Source organism: Hydra vulgaris, chromosome 01, assembly GCF_038396675.1.
Source record: "Hydra vulgaris chromosome 01, alternate assembly HydraT2T_AEP".
Taxonomy (NCBI): domain Eukaryota; kingdom Metazoa; phylum Cnidaria; class Hydrozoa; order Anthoathecata; family Hydridae; genus Hydra; species Hydra vulgaris.
In genome coordinates this window covers 26225357-26246878 of record NC_088920.1, presented here as the reverse complement: position 1 = coordinate 26246878, position 21522 = coordinate 26225357, and the positions used below count along the sequence as shown (strand labels likewise).

Sequence of the window (21522 nt, the reverse complement as noted above, 5' to 3'; positions counted from 1 at the left end):
ATACTTATGCCGTCACATTTTAAATAATAAATGTTCAGGCTAGTATTTCTCTTTATAATAACATATTGGTCCTATTGTGTTTTACAACTTAAATATCTCAGAGCATTGATAATTTACTGAAATTACAAAAATTAGGCAATGGTGAGGGTTTTTTTCTCTCAGCAACTTCATAATCTTTATAATTTAACATTTTTTTGACATGAAACTGCATAAAATAAATATAACATATTTATTTACACATGGATTTTGAATCTGGCAAAACTCGATTGTTTACTGCAAACAACTACAGTAACACTGTCGACATTCCTATATTGATGTACAGCAACTCTGTCAATGAGATCTCTTTATGTCTTCTTCAAATATCGTTCACTACTGATCTCTCATGGAAACTATTTATACAATCCATTGCTAAGTTAGCATCTGCTAAGTTTGCTTCTCTTTATTGGGCTCATCATTTTCTTACTTCTGATTCCATATTTATATTGTCATATTTGGGCTCGTTCTTCTAATGATGCTCTTTCTTTTCTAGACGAAATTCAAAAAATACACTGTAAATGTAGTTTGACCTGCTCTATCTGTCAAGCTTGAAACTCTCTCCCATCATTGTATAGTTACATCTTTTTCTCTCTTCTACAAATACTATCATGGTCGCTACTCAAAGGAACTATCATCTCTATAGTTATATCTACCAAAACTCATTTTCACTTGACTTGTCATTCAGCAAAGTCTCATCCTTTTATTGTACCTGCCCCTACATGCTCTAAAAACTTTTATCCAAAATACAAAAATATTGAAATGGAAGTGCAATGGTTCTATAAAACCTAATGAGAATAAAAATAAAAATATTAATTCAACAACTGTTGGAATAATATTTTTTCTCTGGTTATAGAAAATTTTAATTTTTTAATAATTTTTTCTTTTGTGGACTAACTACATCTTTAGGTATTTTTGACAAATTTGTGTTGATAAGTATATATTATATTTATATTATATATTTATATAAATATATATAATATATATAATATCATATTTTTTAAATGACAGCTAAAATAGTAATTTATTAAATTTACTTAAAAAATAAAAATTTCAAAGTAAACTTAATTTGGGGTTTGGTTCCTAATATTTATCGATTAGAAATTTTGTACTCAAAAACATGTGCTTGATCAAATTTCTATTTTAAATAATATTATAAATATGTTGAAAATATTAAGAAAAGTTTTTAAAAAGTTTGAAGATGAAAAGTAAGAACAGTAAAAAGTGTAAACAACTTTATGATCAATCATAAATGAGGTTTTCAAATCCTACATCATCAAAATATCTCTTTAGTTTTAAAAATACATACACATAAGATCTGTTTGTATTCTTATTTGAGCCAAAATCATGGCATAACTTAGGAGAACATAAATAATTTAGTTTAAGATATTAGAATCTCTCACAAGATATCACAATTCATCTGTTAGGTGTTCTCTAAATGATGTTTTATGAGAGAGAAACTTTGAATAGTTTTGCATATCTTTGTTGTTTGCATCAAGATCAATAAGTTGCCAAGGCCTCAATTCTTTCTCAAATTCTCAAGGCAGTTTATTTAAAGAAAATAAAGGCTAAACATTAATAAATAATAATTTAGCTGGGTGGTAAAGAACTTGTTGCAAAGTAAGGGTAATTTGTACCCATGGCATAGTATTATTAATTAATAATAATTTTTTATAACATTAAGTGTAGCATTATAATGTAACTCTTGATATTTGTCAGTTATAATTTTATGTTGACAAGAAGCTATGCAAAATATTACACTGATTTGAAAATGAACACTATCTTTGTATATATGAGTGTATAGATCTTTTATGGTTGAAATTATTTCTTTAAAAAAAATCTATGACCTTGTGATTCGGTTGTAGGTGTCCCATAAAATGCCTTTTTTAACAGAAAAGGTAAAAAAGGTTATTAAATTTTTTTTTAGATTACACAAACATTAAATTGGTTGGTGCGAATGTCAAGTGAACTTGAAACTAATATTGTTTCTGTAGAGAGAGTAAAGGAATACATTGACCTTCCTAGTGAGGTAATGCTTTTTATTTACATGTGCTTTTTTTATTGACATTATATAGTTTTTGTAAATCTTTGTAAAATTTATACATTAATGTTTTTTTTATACCTATATGCCTATATGTTTTTATTTTTTATATATTTATTTGTTATACTATGAAGTTTTTCTTATGGGTTTGTAATTTTGTTCTAAATTATTCTACACCAAAGTATTGCAAGTTTAAACTTATATTTTTAAATAAATATTTGCATCATAAAGTTTATGTAAAATAAATTATTTAGTTTGAATTGTTATATTTATTTTTGTTATCTAAATAAAATATAATAATAGTACATTCAGTATAAAATAAATAATATAATAATATAGTACAATACTGTAATATAATAGAGTAGATAATAGTAAAACATTAATGAAAAATTTTGTTTTGTTTTCTTCAGAATTTCTTTGGCATAATCTTTGTTTATGAATTTGATGAATTTTCAAACTAATTATTTAAATTTATATAAATGATTTTAAATATTTATAAATTAATTATTTATACTTTTTCTAATTATTTACATTTTAAAAGCTTTAATGAAGCAAACAACCATGCTTCTTTCAGCCACTGTTGTAGATTTCAAAAGCGAAAAACAAATGAGTCAGCATTTTATAACTCTTTATTGACCAATTTTTTGAACAAAAATTCTCACAAATAATCATAATTTATTTAACTTTAATTTGATTTAATTAAATACTTAATGTAAGTTGTTGTTGCATTAATGTTAATTAATCAAAAATCCACAAAGAAATATGAAATTTCTTTAGCAAGTTCTGTCAAAATGAATAAGTAATACGAATATAAAAAAGGTTACAGATATTTAAAAAGAACAAAATGTAATGAGAAAAAGCATGCACAAATTGTAATCAACAATAGCGTCATTGTATAGTATACAAGTAAATATAAAAGTAAAAAAAATATAAAGGTACATTGTATTGTTTTGTTAAAGTATAGCTTTAAAAGGTGCTAAAGTATAAAAAAATTAAATTTCAAAATAAAGTATAAAAAAATAGAATTCAAAATAAAGTATAGAAAAAGTGGAATTTAAAATAAAAATCAGCTGAGATAGAAACCAATAATCTAACAGATAAAATATAATAATTAAAAAGTTGAAAATCAATAATTTTTTCTTAAAATAAGAAAAAAAAATTTGATTAAATTTGTGAACATTATTTTATTTGGATTAAAGTTATAAGTATTATTTATAAAGTGTATTAAATATTATATATAAAGTACTATATATAAAATATATTTGAATTGAGAAAATAAACAATTATAAGTAGGTATTATATAAATTTTATTTATTTTAGGCAGCTGCAGTTATTCATGATAGTCGACCTCAGAATGATTGGCCAAGTGCTGGTGCCATCGTGTTTCAAAGTTTTTGTTTAAGATATCGTCAAGATTTAGATCTGGTTTTAAAGAATATATCATTTAATGTGGAGCCTTCTTCAAAAGTAAGTTTTCTAATCTTTACCTTTATAAATATCTTATTTGTTCTTATACTGAATACTGTTGTCATATCTGGGCTGGGTCTTTTTCTATTGTCATATTGAACTCTTTCTCTTCTAGATTGTGTACAATAATACATTGAAAACAAAGTTGGGTGTAGTCTAGCAGCCAAAATCTCTATGCCAAAAATCTCATTTTACTCATCCTTTTTTATGGAAGTATTACCATAAATATTACCATTACAAATAAAAATGCTACTAAAAATAACGGCACTATTACCACTTAATACAAATTACTGACATTGGACCTCTACTCCAATATCAGTAATTTGAGTGCAGAAAAGACCTGCTCAATGCAAATCTCATTCATCAGAGGTGCAGTGAAACTTTTCTTAACAAACTTATTTGTAATGCAACAAACTTATTTGTAATATTTGTATATTTGTAATGCTCATAACAGCTTATTTAGAAATGCTTAACTATCATAAGGTCTGACACTTCTTAAAGCCAAAATTATTTCTAAATGTAAAGTACTCTTTTAACGCCATAGCATTTAGAACTACAACAAAATATTTTTTTAATAATTTTTTTTTAACTCGGTTTTAAAAATGTTTTTTTGAAATACAATATTGTTTTTAAAAAACTCAAAAAATAAAAAATCGGAAATCTAAAGTTGTTACTTAAAATTTTTTTTTTTCTAAAATTTTTTAATATTTTAAATAAATTTTTGAGAACAATTGCTGGCAGTTTTGGCTCTATTAAAAGCTTGTAATTCACAAGCTCAAGCGTATACAATAAAATGTGTTTGTAGTTGTCAAGCAAGCAGTTTTTTTATGACAACACTTTGAAACTCTGTTTCAAAGTGTTGTCATAAAAAAACAATAAGAAAAATTCTGTTTCTTATTGTTTGTTCTTTTCACTTTAATTTTATTTAAAATTTATTTATCATATTCTTTTCCAATTTTTCGACACTAATTTTTTTAATGTTAATAAACACATTTATTGACTTTGCTGTATCTTTAGAAACGACATTTAATTTTTAAATATGTCATTGTATTTATACTGATCTATTACATAATAAGTAAGAAAATATAATTATACTTTCAATAAGATGAAATATATCATTCATAGGTCCTTTTGATCACTTCTATGGCTTGGAAGATGACAAATGTTTTTTCTGTATAATACAAACAATATGGCTTAAACTTTTTTTTTCCTGTTTTCTGTTATTCGGTTTAAATATTTCTTAAAATATTTTTATCTATAATGTGCATATATGATGTGGTATATATTTAAAATTTTGATTTTAATATTGAAATGGTTTATTCATGCAGTTTTTGATGAATAACTAGATCTGCTGGTCTCATGAATTTCTTTTCAAGGTTTTCTTAAATAGGATTATAGTTTGTATAAGTTTTAAACATTTTGTTGTTAAAAGCTCAATAAAAATTCGTTATGCAGATTTTAAAAGACAATCACAGTATGTGTAATTAATACCATAAATCTTGATAGATTTCCTTTAAACCCAGATTAAAGAGCATTTGGGCTATTGCAACAAAGCAAAAGAATTTTGTCCCCTCTTCAGCAAGTTATATTTGTTTAGATCATTTTTATGAAGATAAAAGTATGATGAAATCAAAACATTTGGTTATGACATTAAACTGATGCTATGCCAACAATTTTTGATTCTCTAAAACATTTGAAAATATTTAAAACATTCAATACGTTTGAAAAAATATTTGAAGAAAGGAAAATAAAAATAAGACAGTTTTACAGAATACTTTTAAATATTTTACAGAATGCTTTTGAAGAAAAGTGAATAATATTGTAAAAAGATTGTTTTCAGAAGATAGCATAAACAAAGTTTAGACAATCTGAAAATTGTCAACAAAAAGTTATCTTTTATATTAAATGCATTAGATTACAGAGAAAATCAGATGTATAATGTAACAAAAGCTTTAAATCAAAGAAAAAAATATAAAATATAATCAATGAAACCTCTAATTATTAGGGGTGCACCAATGCATCTGCATCAGCCTGCTGATGCATTGACCATTCAGCCCATGCATCGGCATTGGTCTTGGTAACCATTGGCTGATGCTAATTGAAAAATCAGATTTTTTATTTTTGTGTTTCTATATTATATTCAAAAATATAAATATTTCATAAACCAAAATGCATTTATAAGCCTAAGTTATTATAAAGATATATCTGCAACCACTAAATCTTTAAATATTTGAACTGTTTTTTATCAGGAGCTCCCTGCATTTAGTGTCTTTTTATAAGTTAGGAAAGTAATTATATGAATTCTGAATCCAAACTATACAAAGAAACAAGTTTGAAATCAAGAAATGTACATTTAATGTAAAATGTAACAAAAATATTTTCTGCAAGATGTTCCTCTTCATGGTATTTTTATTTTTAGCAAAACTTAGAAATTACTTTGAGCGATTAGCTCCTTGAATATATTAGAAATTTATATATATATATATATATATATATATATATATATATATATATATATATATATATATATATATATATATATATATATCAACAATGAGCAAAGCAACTAAGCATTAAACAAACTTAAGCAAATAAGCTAGCATTAATATTGACAGTTAACATTTTATTTGAAAAAAAAAGTTTGATTTTATCTATTAGTAAAAAGGAAAAAAGTACAAATTCGAGTTTAGGGCTTATGCATCAGCATCTGCCTGTACCAATAGGCATCGGTGCACCTCCACTAATTAGTGAGTAAGCTACAATGGTTTACAATGATAGTCTTAATCCTGATACAAAAGATTTATTTCAAAAATAATAGAAGTACAAAACTTCAAATATTCTTCATTGTTGTGGATATTTCCATTAAAATGCGTTTTTGTTTAGTGAAAACATATGATTATTTTCTTCATACAGGCAAAGGAGGTATAGTAGTTTATTTCAAATAGATAAAGGAGGTATATGGAAGGTGTACAGAGGAGGTATAGTAGTGTGACAGCCATGCTTTACTAATGATGAATAAGATTTTGGGGCTTAATGATAAGATTAAATTTGTCTTCTTCTAGCCCCGGTCATGTAATTATTTTTTTATAAGTTACGACTGTAAATTTTTTTTATCGCCAAAAAGTGTGAAAAATAAATGAATTTAAAATTGAAAAGTAATCTAACAAACTGTTTGATAACCGATGAGATGTCAATTTGAAAGCATATTAATTGAGAAGTTGCTAAGGAAGCTTTTGTTTTGTTAGTTGCTGCTAATAAACATTAGATAAGTTAGATATCTCAGTAACTCTCAGTTGGGTGTTTTTTAACAAATGGACTTAATTGCAAAGATTTCTGAATTTATTGTTAAAATTTACAAAACTGGAGTTTCATAAACTTTTATAAGACATTCATTTCTATAAGTTATACCAAATGGAATGGCAGCTACAATAGATGAAAGTGAAGTTGGCAGTTCAAACCTTAAATCAAATTGTTCTATCTACTTGAGATTTGTGAAAGTAAATTTATGTTAAAAGAATTTCAAGGTTATGAACCATTAACGTTTAGATATTTACAGGTCAGACGTCCATTTTTTGAATATAAATGTTTAGCATTTAATAAAAAGTTGGAGATTTTTTGGTAAAAATTGTAAAGCTCCAATCTCTTTAAACAAATCTTAAAAGTTAAAGTTTATTAATCTTTTATTCAATTTAGCAAACTTGAAATTTGATCAATTTAGCAAACTTGAAATGTCTGTGCTGTTAGAAGTTGAGATGTGTATTGATATTTAATAGTCCAAATATCATATATTGATTAGTATTTAATAGTCCAAATATTCCAAGTAGTTAACATGAATGTAATCGTGATTTTAGTACACCTCTAATTAGAAAACATAGTAAATGGGAATTATTTACCCCAGAAAGCTACGAGAAAGTTAGCTACAAGTTAGCTACCTTCTGCAGTAAGAAGAATTGTAAAATCATCAAGAATAGAAGTTCATTTAATTTTAATTTAACTGTTTATTTAGCTAACGAGGGTATTACACCAATAAAGAATATGGAACAGTCACAAATTTTTAAATATTCTGAAGAAGTGATGAGTTATATAGGTGGGTTTGTTTGCAGAAAACTTAAAAGATATATTAAATGTATTGATCATAACGTAGAGGTGGTCTTCTTGATTCATCAAAAGATGCTATAGTAGTTTGTTTAAATACTGAAAAATTTATAAGGCATAGCATTTCAAAAGTCAAATTTTTATGAAATCCAAATTAATCTTTAAAGTTAGTTATAAGCATATAAAAAGTGTATATAAAAAATGACATACACAAAGCTAAGATTTAATCCATGTTATATACATACATGTGTATGTATATAAGATAAATAAAATCTTTGCTTTGTGTATATCATTTGTTTATGCCATTTTCTATAAATTATGGATTTACCTAACATATACTTTACTATTTTTAAACTTTATCAAGAGGCTGTATGTATATATATATATATATATATATATATATATATATATATATATATATATATATATATATATATATATATATATATATATATATATATATATATGTATGTATATATGTATATATATATATATATATATATATATATATATATATATATTATATATATATATATATATCTACTGGTTTTATTTATAAAAGTAAAAACGCAATATGATCCTTTTCGCACAAAAAAAGTATAACTTAAAAAAAGCACATAATTTAGATAAAAAAAAATTGTATTAAAAAAAGAACAAATAAGAAAAATTTTAGCAAAACAATTTTAGTTCTTTTATTAAATTATTTTAAATTTTACACAGGTTGGTTTAGTTGGTCGAACTGGTGCTGGTAAGTCTTCAATAGCAAATGCTCTTTTCCGTATTATAGAACCTGCATCAGGTAGCATTCTTATAGACAATGTTGATATTTCAACAATTGGTTTACATGATCTCAGATCTCGAATAACTATTATACCACAAGTAATTTTTGCTTTTTATTACAATTATTTCCAAAAAATGTTGTTTTTAGTCTTTAAAAAACATTTTATTCTATGAAATAGTTTTATAATAAAGAAAATTGAATAAAGTATATTCTATTCTGTTATATAGGTAACTGTATGTAAAAACAGAATATATATATATATATATATATATATATATATATATATATATATATATATATATATATATATATATATAATATATATACATATATTTGTATGCGGTAGTGGTGTAGTGGTAAAGCGCTCGCTTCATAAGCGAGGGGTTCCGAGTTCGATCCCTGGTAGTACCGCGCTCAACTTGTTTCTCCGCGCAGCGGCCTTGTTCCTCAAGGTTCGTGTTTCGGAGTTATAGAGTTATGAGAGGGTTATAACCACTATTAAGTAGCTTCCTCATCTGTTGTGGCCTTCTCGGCCTTATAGAGGTGAATAACCAAAAAAATATATATATATATATATATCCTCTAACATTTTTTTTTTGCTTCTAAGGATCCAGTGCTTTTTTCTGGGACATTACGTTTTAATATTGATCCATTTAATCAATTCGATGATGCTGAAATTTGGAGAGTTTTAGAGATTTCAAATTTAAAGTCACATGTATCAAGTTTGGTGGGCGGTCTGTTACATGAGATTCTTGAAGGAGGAGAAAACCTAAGGTAATATTGGCTTTTTTTTCTTTTTCTATTCTTATAATACTTTTGTTTGTCTCTTAAAGGCTCAAGGATCACTTTTTAACTTTGAAACACAAATCTTTATGAATAAGGCATAAAATTGTAATATATAAAAAATTGTAAATTTCTAGCCCTGGCTATCAACCCCTGCTAAATCTTATGGTTTTTCCGGGTTTGAAAAAAGACTCATTTTAGCCAGGGACGGGGACAGGCCCCAGTCACTTACTACTTGAGGTTGCTTCAGAAAGAAACAATTTAGGTGTAGCACCACCATATTGATTGAGATGACTATTGATTTTTAACTTCTTGAAGTTATTCCATCATTTCCACCATTGTTAGTTCTGCCACCATTTCCGCCATTGTTGCATAATAATAACTAATATAAACATAACTTTTATTTTTCTATTTACAGTTATATACAGTATGCAAAAAAAATAATCGTACGCTTAAAAAAAAATCATAATTTTAACAATTGCATCAAAAAAATAAGTTGTCCGTTATATTATTTAAAAGTTTTTTTAGATATCTTATCAAGCATTGTTTTAAGAATTTATTTGTGTATTGGTGAATTAATTGCTTTTCAAACCTTTTGAATTTTACACAATTGATATAATGATGCATAAAATTGACTGCAAAAAAAATAGTTGTACGGTTTAAAAATATTGTCAAATTAATCAAATTCCATGGAAATTAGTATCGAGTGGGGCCTCCTTTAGCCTTGATGGCCTTATCTAGATAATTTGTAATTGAGTTGATCAAATTTTGGGTCACTTCTGTTGTTATATTATCCCATGCCCTAATCTAAATGCTAGGTTGTCAATTTTCTTTTCCAAAATATACCACCAATTTTCTATTGGATTCAAGTCCAGACTTTGAGATGACCATTCCAAAACATTAATGTTATTTAAGTCAATGTATACCTTCATTTTCTCAATTGTTAAGAAGCATAATCTGATTGGAACCGTTGCTAGTGTGGCTGGTATAGGACGAAAATGTAAGACCACTAGTGCAATTGATCGAAATATCATAATATCATCATTTGTGAAGAAAAATAGATTTGTTTCGGCAGTTAAATTAGTTTTAAAAATTCAAGAAGGTCATAACATCACAGTGACTCCTAAAACTCCTTATATATATATATTATATCATATTTAAATTATTTAGGCATTTACAGGTTTGCATAAATAGAAGAAAACAAACATTAAGATAAATACATAAAACAGAAAATAGGTTTCGCTTGACGCAAGTTAATGATAAGTTTGAAAAATTAAATATTCGTACGAGGCAGTTTAAATTAGTTTAAAAAAAAAATAAACATAAAAAGTATTGATAGTTTGATCTACATAACACCAAGTAAACAATCAGGAATTTAATAATTTGCATTGACTGAAAATCGGAGTAAGAATCTATTTCAAGGTCCTTTTAATAATGCACAAATCTTTTGGAAGCATCAACATCATAATGCAATTTAATTCATTACTCAATGTCAGAAAGGACACTGCAGTAATCATTTTGGTTATTGAGCATTATCCCACTATAGTCCTACACTTTGGAATATACTTCCAGGTGTCATTTTCTAATTGTCCGTGGCAATAAAAACACATTTATAAGAAAAAACTAAAATCTTATTTAATGGTGAATGGTGGACTAAAAAACTCTTGAATATTAAAAATTTTACTAATATATTAATTTGTTGCACAGCTAAGCAAGTGTTTTGCAAACTTATCCATTATTCTGGCAAAACACAGTAGCTATGTATTATTATCATTATTATTACATTGGTTATTTTCTTTTAAAGATTCTTATAATAATTGTTATATGGTAATGTATACAAGGTAATGTATACTGGTTCTTTGACAAGGAAATGTATACTGGTTATCTGACAAGGTAAACAGTTACAGTTTCAACAAAAAAAAATATGGTTCTGAGATTTCTATTGTAAAATATATTTTTAATCAATGAAACTTTTTTAAAAACTTTTTTTAATAAATATTTGGTTTATTTAATTGGAATATTGATATCTGTTTATTTTGAGAAACAAATTAATTATTTATAATTTATAATCTCTATAATATGGCTTGTTAGTCATGTTTTTAAATATACTTCATCTGTGACTCAATTACTTCAGCTATGACTCAATTAATACTGATTTTCTTACTATATTCTCTAATATCTTATTAGACAAAAGTTTACTAAAAATATAATTTCTTGAGGAAAATAAATATTTCTTATCCATAGCCTTGTTTATTTATTTATCTTTTTAAATATTGTTAAAATGGTTAAATAATGAATTTATTAAAATGCTAAATAAAATAAAATTATTTCCAAATAAAAAATTTAATTGGCTTAATAATTAAAATTATGTTATTATATGAATGAATGGTTCTATATAAAATAATATGGTTGTACTTAAAGCATAATTTTTTAATCATTTTAGTGTCGGTCAACGTCAGCTGGTGTGTCTTGCCCGTGCAGTGCTTAGAAAAAGTAAGATTCTTGTTCTAGATGAAGCTACATCTTCAGTGGATCTTGAAACAGATGCATTCATTCAAGAAGTTATTCGAAAAGAGTTTAAGTCTAGTACAGTATTGTGCATTGCTCATCGATTAAACACAATTCTGGATTATGACAAGTATATATTTTGTATTACAATGATTATGTTATTAATGTTGATTTTAAAAAAAAGAAGTTCTTTATCCATGTTATCACATTTTTGTGGTTGAAATTAAAAAAAAAATGTTTTTATCTATGTTATTGTTGATTTAAAAAAAAAAGTTTTACATCCATGTTATCACATGTGTGGTTTAAAAAAATAAGTTTTCATCTATATTAGTTTTCATCTATATTATTGTTATATTATATATCTATAAAATAAGTTTTCATCTATATTATTGTTGATTAAAAAAAAAATCTGCATCCATGTTATCACATTTGTGTGGTTTAGATAAGTATTGTTGGTTTCTGTAAAAAAGTTGCGCCTTGTATTGCATCATAATTAATTTCAGTCCTTTATATTTGAAGAGTCGTAACTATTATCACTGATCGTGATCACAGCAATATGACGTGTTAATTTTTGCTAAAATAACAAAAATAAAGTTTACTAATTATGCTAATTATATAACTTTTCAAAACTTGAATTCAGTCACATAATAAAACATTTCAAATGATAACAATCTAATAATATTTTGTTATTGCAATAAAAAAGGTATTTCAATAAGTTTTTGTAATTAGTACAATGAATATTTTGTCCTTAGAGAAATAACTTGTTACTTGATTTGTACTTTTGAATTGAAGTTTTTTTTTAACTTAGTTGCTTTCGGTAATGACTAATAGACTGAAAGGCCTTTTTCACCAGTGGTTTTCATTTGCCTGGTCAACTAGTTTATGGTTTAAAAAATGAACATCTTACAGAGGTTTAACTAACAATACGATTTCTAAAAGTACAGTGTTAGTACCTTTATTTGTTCTAAATGAATAAATTAATATTGTTTTTTCTTTTTAGTAATTTCAACCAAAATAAAAAACAATATCAAATTAATCATTTTCAATTTTAAAAAGTATTTCTTTACAGCTATTAAATTTATACACCTAATGTTTATTATTTTTGTTTTGTAAGTTTATTATTTTTATTTATACACCTATATTTATCACTTTTATTTATACACCTAATATTTATTACTTTTATTTTGTATTAAAAATTATATTTGTTGGTTGAAATTATACCAAATATTTTTTATACAAAAATTTAAACAGATATCTGTTGCCTTAATTTGTAAATATTTAAATAATTCGGAAAAGTTAGATAAAGCAAACAAATATGTCAAAGTACATCACTAAACCTAACCAAACTTTACCAGATCTTAATAAACCTTTACCACCAAATGATAATTCTAAATGTAAAGATATAAATATACCTTAAAATAAATACTAGCTTAGTTAAAAAATTGTTAATTTCATTAATTTTTTAAAAGTTTTAGAAATTGTGTTGTATAATAAAAAATGTTTTCTTCTTGCTAACAAAATGTTTTGTAATAGTAGTATTTTTATCTATAACATTAAATAAATATAACATTATTAAACAAATATAACATTATTAAATAAATATAACATTATTAAATAAAAATAAAACATTATTAAATAAATATAACATTATTAAATAAGCATAACATTATTAAATAAAAATATAACATTATTAAATAAATATAACATTATTAAATAAATATAACATTATTAAATAAAAATAAAACATTATTAAATAAATATAACATTATTAAATAAGCATAACATTATTAAATAAAAATATAACATTATTAAATAAATATAACATTATTAAATAAATATAACATTATTAAATAAAAATATAACATTATTAAATAAATATAACATTATTAAATAAAAATATAACATTATTAAATAAATATAACATTATTAAATAAAAATATAACATTAAATAAAAATATAACATTATTGAGTAAATACAACATTATTAAATAAATATAACATTGTTTAATAAATATAACATTTAATAAATTAAAAAGTATTTACTATTAACAATCACAGTTTAAATGGGAAAAAAGCAAGAGAAATTTCTCATTATAATGCATTGTTTACGAAATAAAAATCATATCAACTTGAAAACTTACCAACTCTTATATTTCCTTTATTCATGTCTAACTTAGTAATAAAAATTTCATTACTACTAATACAAAATCAGCCACTACTAATATAAAAATGCCAATTAGTTGCTGTTGCTTTATTTATAGCTGTGGACTTGTAAAAATAAAATATGTGTTGAAAATATGCAGAAATGTTATCACTTAAGAGAATAAAAAATGTTTTTTAAAAAAAATTATTATAAAAAATTTTACCAAAAATCAATGGTGCTAAAACAGTGTAAAAAAAAACACTTAATTCTTGTGTTTGCAAAACGTGCTATCTTGATTTAGACTTAAGAATCATAAATCAAACATTGCATATCTGTTGATGACATCATCTTACTCCATTTGACAGACTTTTAATTACTCCTTTTATATGTATAGATATGGCAGTTTTTCTTTAGATTATGTTAAAGTTAAAATTTATATTAATTACAAGCAATCTAAAGAAGTTAAAACTAAAAATAATGAGTTTTAAGAATAACTAAATAAAATGAATCTGTTAAATGAATTTTAATGTTGTTAGGAATATTTCCTGAAAATTTCAGATCAAATGCTTTAATCAATCAGAAGAAATCATGTTTTGAAATCTTGATAAAATATGAAAAACTTGCAGAAAATACAAAAATAAATACAAAATAAAAGAGAAAGAACATTTGTTTTTTTTATATATTCCTTAACTACTTCTCGCAAAGTAGACAAACAAATAAAACCATGGTCGACAGAACATTAAGAGAACTTAGTTCCTGGATTTTTTTTTTTAATTTTTTATATATAATAAACAATAAATGTGTTTGCAGTTGCTATGGTTAAGATAAAAATGTTATTAATTTAGACAGAATTTAATTATGTTAATTTAGTTATGAGAACCCTCACCACCAAAATTATAATTATGTTAGCACACTTCAGAGTACCTGAAAAAAAAATTTGATGACACGAAAATAAATATTTCCATTAACAGAATGCATTGCAATTTGCAATGCGATGTTTTCTTTTTTCTCGTTATTATAAAATATGAGTAAAAAATAAAAAAAGATTTCTTGCGATGAAAACAGTAAGTTTAATTTTTAAACTTCTAAATTATTGAACAGTTAAACTTTTTCTGTATTGAATTATTGAAATATTTAATAATTTTTGTATTAAAAAGTGGCAAACAAAGACATATAAAGTCTTACGTAAGATAACATACATGAAATATTTGTAACTTTACCTTTAGTTGTTTTACGACTCAATTTAGTTATACCATGTTAATTGTAAATGCATCAAAAGCATGGCAGTAAAGAAAAATCTGGCGAATCTGCAATTTGCAAAAAGTGCAATGTAAAGATAATGTGCAAAGGATTTTCGACAACTGGGCTCCTTCGTCATTTAAAAAAGGCACATAAAGATTTGGATTTAATTATGAAGCGTCTACAAGAAGATATTGGTTTGGAAATTAAAATTGTGCAAAAGAAAATCATATTGTTTGTTAAACAGCAGACTATTGAGGAAATTGTGTCAAAGCTAGCAACGGTGAATGGCTTCTCAATAAATGCCATAACAAAAAGTGAATTCATTAGAAAATCATTGTCTGAAAAAGGCATGTTATTACCAAAAAATCCATCCCATGTTATGAGTATCATAAAAAAACAATATGATTTGCTAAAAAAAACTGTGGTTTTAGAGATAACAAAAGAAATGTCTAGTGGGTCGCAATTTTCTTTATCGTTAGTCAAATTTGTCTTTAAACAATCAACGTTATTTAAATGTAAACTTACTTATTAACAAAGTTTTGGAACTAAACTTTGTTAATAAATAATAAACTGTCAGATTTCAATTTATAAATTAAAAAGCACATCATAGCTAGTGTCACTGAGCATCCGTAATGAAAAAATTTTGATTTCTAAGTGGTATTGAACATCAGCTGTGTTATGCCCACAAACTTCATTTGGCAGTACGTGATATTCTTTACAAAGAATCAGACTCTTCAGCAAAATATATTGAATTTCAATTGCAGTTGCAAGATTCCGATGAATGTTTGAGTGATTACGATGAGTTTGATGATGTATTTGACTGTAATGATGAATCATACAGCTCAACAGGCGTTATGTTTATTGATGATTTACAAAATAGCACAAATATAGCCTTAACAATTCAGAAGGTTTAAAAAGTGCTTTGAATATTCTGCAAATCACCTCTTAAAAATGACGTTTTACAAATCTACGAAAATCTATGTTTCATAAAGAACTGAAGCTGATATTAGATGTCAAAGCACGGTGGAATAGTCTTGTTGCAGTGCTAGAAAGATTCCTTAAAGTAAAAACACGTATACTAAAAGCAATGATCGATTTTAAAGAAGTTCTGAATATCTCTAAAGATGAATATGCGATAATAAACGCCATAACAATTTCTCTGCAACCGATAAAAGTTGGAATACAAAGACTTGGTAGAAGTAATGCTACTCTACTAGACGTAGAAGGTGTAATGATATTCATCTTAGACGATTTGGTGGAGAAAATAAATTTGATAGTTAATAAACTGCTTCAATCTGTGCAGAGAGAATTGAAAAACACAGAAATTCCAATTTAATTGGATTACTAAAATTTTTAAACAACCCAATTAGTTATAATCATGAATCAAATATCAACTCCAAACTACTCTTACCATCCAAACATGCATGAGAAGCAACAACAACAACAAATTTATACCAGGTTGTACATAAAGGATGCTAGCATTAGTATATCAAATAATGAAATAGTTGAAGTGAGTCATGATAATGAAAGCATGGTTTCTTACCCATCAATACCTCAATCTGTTGCTCCAAATTTATTAGGCAAAAGCATTTTGACACTCGAACAAAAATTGGATGCAATTATTTGTAATGTCAAAAAAGTAGAAAAGCAGCTCTAGACATTAGCAATTTAAAAAATATCACAAAAGAAATCAAACTTTTTGAGGCAACTGGAAAGCATAGCAAAAGTTTAGAAAGAATATACTCCACATTAATGACCATCAAGCCAACATCAATTGAATCAGAAAGAGCTTTTTCTGCCGCAGGTCTATTTAAGGGAAAAAATTCACATTCGCGATTAAGTGACAAATCAATTGATTGTTTATGTTTTTTAAAACAATATTTTATTTTTAATAGTAAATAGATTAGCGTGCTTAGATAAATTTGTGTCAGAAACCGCTTGTTATTATATTAAAAATTATTACGGAAATCCCGGGATAAATAACTTACACACCAGAATGCTAAATTTACGTGAAATGAGAAACCCTATTACTTAATATAAAAAAATCTCATAAATATTACTTTTCATATTCACTTAGTAAAACTGAAATAGATACTGGCGAAAATCAAACCAATCGGTTAATACACTAAAAAAAGTCTTTATTTCTAGATATAAACCATATTTTATTCATACACCAAAAGAAAAAGAATAAAATTTTAAATAAGTGTTTTGAAAAAACAATTATTAAAAATTAAAAATGAACAAAGAAACTTGCCAGAACTTGATAACTAAAGAAAAAATTCATCAAAGTACAATAACAATAATAAAACAACTTGTAATTAAGCCTCAGAATATAAACAGAGCTTACCTAAGTATATATTAGCTTTGTTTTAAAATAAAGAAACGTTTCAATATATTTTGTGAACTTACAGATTTCTATTTTGTAGATTAAAACTTGCTAAATAATTATGAAATATAAAAATATATAAATCCAATTTATAACAATTTTCCTATGTTATTATACAGTTATGTTACTATATATGTTGTTTTATAACATCTCATAGTTGCTGATTTTTTAAAGATGAAATTTTGCATAGAATGTGCATTGTTGCAAATATCTTCTTTATGTGTTCAAGTAAAAGTCTTTGAGGAAATAGATTGCTTCATAAACTTGATAAAGATATCTTGATTTTCTTTAGATGTTTTCACAATATTGCCTAAAAACCACTTTGCATCATAATTACTTGCTATATAAAGTCCTGGTGAATAAGAAGCAAATGAAATTGTATGGGTCTTCGGCATTGCTGAAACATTTACATTTATATACAAATTGTATACAAATTGTATTCTTGTTCCCAACCTTTGGAATTAGGAAAAATGAGGTTGGCAATAATATGCCAACCTCAATCTTTTAGACGTCGGCATCAGGTTAGAATAAAAAAAGTTGATACCAAGGTCTTACCATAAAGCATAGAAACAAGGTTGGCAATTTTTTGCCGACCTTAAACACTTTGAGGTCGGCATAGCCGAATGCCGACCCTATTTCCAAGAGTTGCGTTCCTGAAATCATTGAACTAGTGGAATAACGTTAATTGTATTTTTTGAAATGTAACAAATTTATTAAAAATATATTCCTTTAACATTTTGTCTACACCAATCATAATTTTTCTCAGGTGAATTGATAGGATCTGCTACAAATCTTTTGACAGAGCTCTGAAAAAGCCCTTTAAATCAGTGTTGATCCTAGGTTGTTGGTGGCTTGAAATTTTTTTAAGTTTTAGCTAAAGCCATTTTTAGGAATCCATAATTTCTTACTGAATTGTATCTTATCAGCAAAATTCTAAAAGTTATCAAGCCTACCATATATAAAAACTTATATAAAAAACATATATAAAAAAATATTTCTACATATTATAGATTTTATCAACACTTTACAAGGGTAAAGTGTTGATAAAATCTATAATATGTAGAAATATTTTTTTATTGTCTCAAAAGGAAGGCTTGATTAACTAATTAATATTTGATTAGTCCTTTTATCATAATGAGCAAGGTCTTTTTATAAACATTTATCATTTTAACCAAAAGATTTTTTACCACTCATCATATGGATGTGGTATGACAAGAATCAATTGTCCGGGCAATAAATAAATTAAAGTCTTTTGATAAAGTCTAACATCGTGGTCTCTGCCATGAACTTTTTTTGTATTGTTTTATATGAAAATATTGCTTTTATAATCAACAAAAATCGATTTTGGGATGTGCTAATGTAGTTTTATTCCCTTTAAATATTTAAGATTGTGATTTTATTATTAACTGTGTAGAAATAAAGTTTTCATGCATTTTATTTCCAAGTTTTATGCATTTAGTGGAATACTTATTTTAATTTAATCTTTTGAACAAGGCAGACATAACATCTTCCTATGATGGCATACTTGCGAGTTAGGTGTGTTGTAATATTGACGAGTGGAGAAAACCTTTTTTTTTTTCATAAAAACAACATACTTGTTAGTGAAGAAAAAGGAATTTTTACTTCACTAAAAAATTTTTGGTTCAAAAAACACATAAAACACAATACCTCTTATGCGCATGCGCAAAATTCTAGACTGCTGCTGTGTAGCACGAAAGGGTTAATTAGGTGATTACACGTAATTTCTGGCATTTCTGAGGGAAGACTCTAAGGTAAAATGAAATTGTCAAGTTACCATTGATGCTAACCAGCCCCATCCTCCCTTATGCTGTCATAGGAGCAGTAGTTGCCTATGATGGCATACTTGTGTTTTTTTTTTTTAAATAATAATAACTAAAAAAAAAATAAAACTGATGAAAACTCCTTGAGTTATTATTGTTCTACATGTAACAAAGAATATATCTATATCAAAACTTTTGTTCTTGGTCTTCAGGATGCTAAATAATGTTAAGTATGCCTCAAAGTTAAGTATACCATCATAGGCGCCTTTCCCCTATATTTAGAACATGTTTTGTTGCAATAACATTTTTTTTTTTAAACTATATTTACAAAGTTATTGCCGAAAATCTAAATTTTTTATTGTTTTTTAGTTGAAATTAATTAATTTCAACTAAATTGCAAAAGTATGACAAATATGACAATGCTTTTAATACCCCTATGTCCATACATAAACTATCTATGTCCATACATAAATAGTTTATGTATGGACATAGACATTTTTTTCCTATAACTCTATCTCTGCGATCATGTTTAACAGATGCTGAGACTTCAGTAACATGTTTTAAATTTCTTTCAACATTTTTACTGCGGCACTCCTAGGAGTGCCGCAGTAAAAATCAAGTTGAGACAGCTGTCTCAACTTGAGTGGTTTTTCAATAAACTCAAGTATTTTATCTTCAATTTGTCTTAAAATCAGTGGAATTGTGTGCCATTGGGAAATTGGAATTGTTATATATTTAATATTATTAAAAGTTTAACCGTCAGTTGAATATTTATTAATATTAATACCAAACCAACTAGGAAAATACACCTTTACCATAAATTTTGCGATCAGCTTTTGATTTTTAGTAAGTTTGGAAAGAGATATATAATACCACAAGATTCTGCATGCTAATGTTCGCTAATGAGAATTGTTCATATGTCCAACTTCTAAAAAGGCTGTCAGTTGTCAGGTCATTAGTTACTTTATTTTCTAGTATGACAAATTTCGGGTTTGGAATTGATCTAAACTTAGCAACACATCATTTGTAAACATCGCCATTCAGCTATGAGCCAATAACTCCAGAAGATTTATCTGGCCCTTTGGTAGTTCCATCAATTTTCATAAAAATATGCCTTAATAAAGATAGATAACTCATATAGATGTAAAATGCAAATATCCCACTGTAATGGAACTCCTAGAAAATTTTCAAATATCTAATGGAGCCACATGAATGACCAGTATTGACATTGGTTCCATCTGTCTTTGCTAAGTCTTTGTTCAGTCTTTGTTCTTTCATCTGTCTTTGTTCAGTCTTGTTTGAAGCTCTGTTACCTGTTGTGTTTTGAATATTCCATGAGCTACATGTATTCCGTTGAATTGATTGATTGTCCTATGAATGGCAAATGCTTATTAAAAAATATTATTTACAAATGCATTGTTTTCTCACAAAGTAACCCTGATAAACAATATATTGGCTAACCGAAGGCGAATGGAAAAAACGTTACACGTTACACAAACGTTATAAACAATCTTTTAAACATAAAAAATACTCAAAAGAGACTATGCTCCCAAAATATATTTGGCAATTAAAAGAAGAAAAAATATTAATTTTAAATTAAACCGGTCCTTAAAACAGAACCTATTGTGTATATTTATTACTGCTCTGGTTTTTAAGAAAATTGAATGTTCTTTTTGTAAAATACACTAACATATTTGATATATATATATATATATATATATATATATATATATATATATATATATATATATATATATATATATATATATATATATATATATATTGATTTTTCTTTTTAATTTTAGAATTATTGTTCTCAGCCTTGGTGAGATTATTGAGTATGATTCTCCAAAAATTTTATTTCAACAGCAAGGCGAGTTTTACAAAATGATGAAAGATGCTGGTTTGAGTGCAGAGTAATTTTTTCCAGCTGATATAAATTTTTAGTAATCTACTTTTTGCTTCTTTTTTTTTAATATATATTATTATTGTTTTGTGACAAAAAAGGTTTTAAAAAGTTCCTATTTTGTTTTGTTTGCGTTGAATTCTTTATTTTTAATCGTAATACGATAAAAAATGTGGTATAAAAACCATGTACAGGTAGACGGGCCCCAAAAACTCATGGACCCCAAAAGCCACACGCTCACATTAGCACCTGTAACTCATAGATAAAGCCTTATCAAGCAGCAAAATAGATTTTTTTATTAGACAAGATAGTTTTTTGAAAAGAAACTGTTAAAAATAACCAAATTAGCATAAATT

At 25.7% G+C, this 21522-nt stretch overlaps 1 protein-coding gene across 1 annotated transcript in view; it reads left to right on the top strand.

Moving 5' to 3' along the window:
• Positions 1 to 21280, top strand: part of LOC136075240 (multidrug resistance-associated protein 1-like) — a 64179-nt gene extending 42899 nt beyond the window's left edge. Inside the window, exons 14-19 of the mRNA XM_065787780.1 lie at positions 1961 to 2062; positions 3395 to 3541; positions 8357 to 8515; positions 9025 to 9191; positions 11644 to 11838; positions 21066 to 21280. Of these exons, the coding sequence (XP_065643852.1) occupies positions 1961 to 2062; positions 3395 to 3541; positions 8357 to 8515; positions 9025 to 9191; positions 11644 to 11838; positions 21066 to 21180 (885 nt within the window). The 3' untranslated portion in view covers positions 21181 to 21280. The remainder of the gene's footprint in view (positions 1 to 1960; positions 2063 to 3394; positions 3542 to 8356; positions 8516 to 9024; positions 9192 to 11643; positions 11839 to 21065) is intronic.
• The last annotated feature ends 242 nt before the right edge of the window (positions 21281 to 21522 follow it).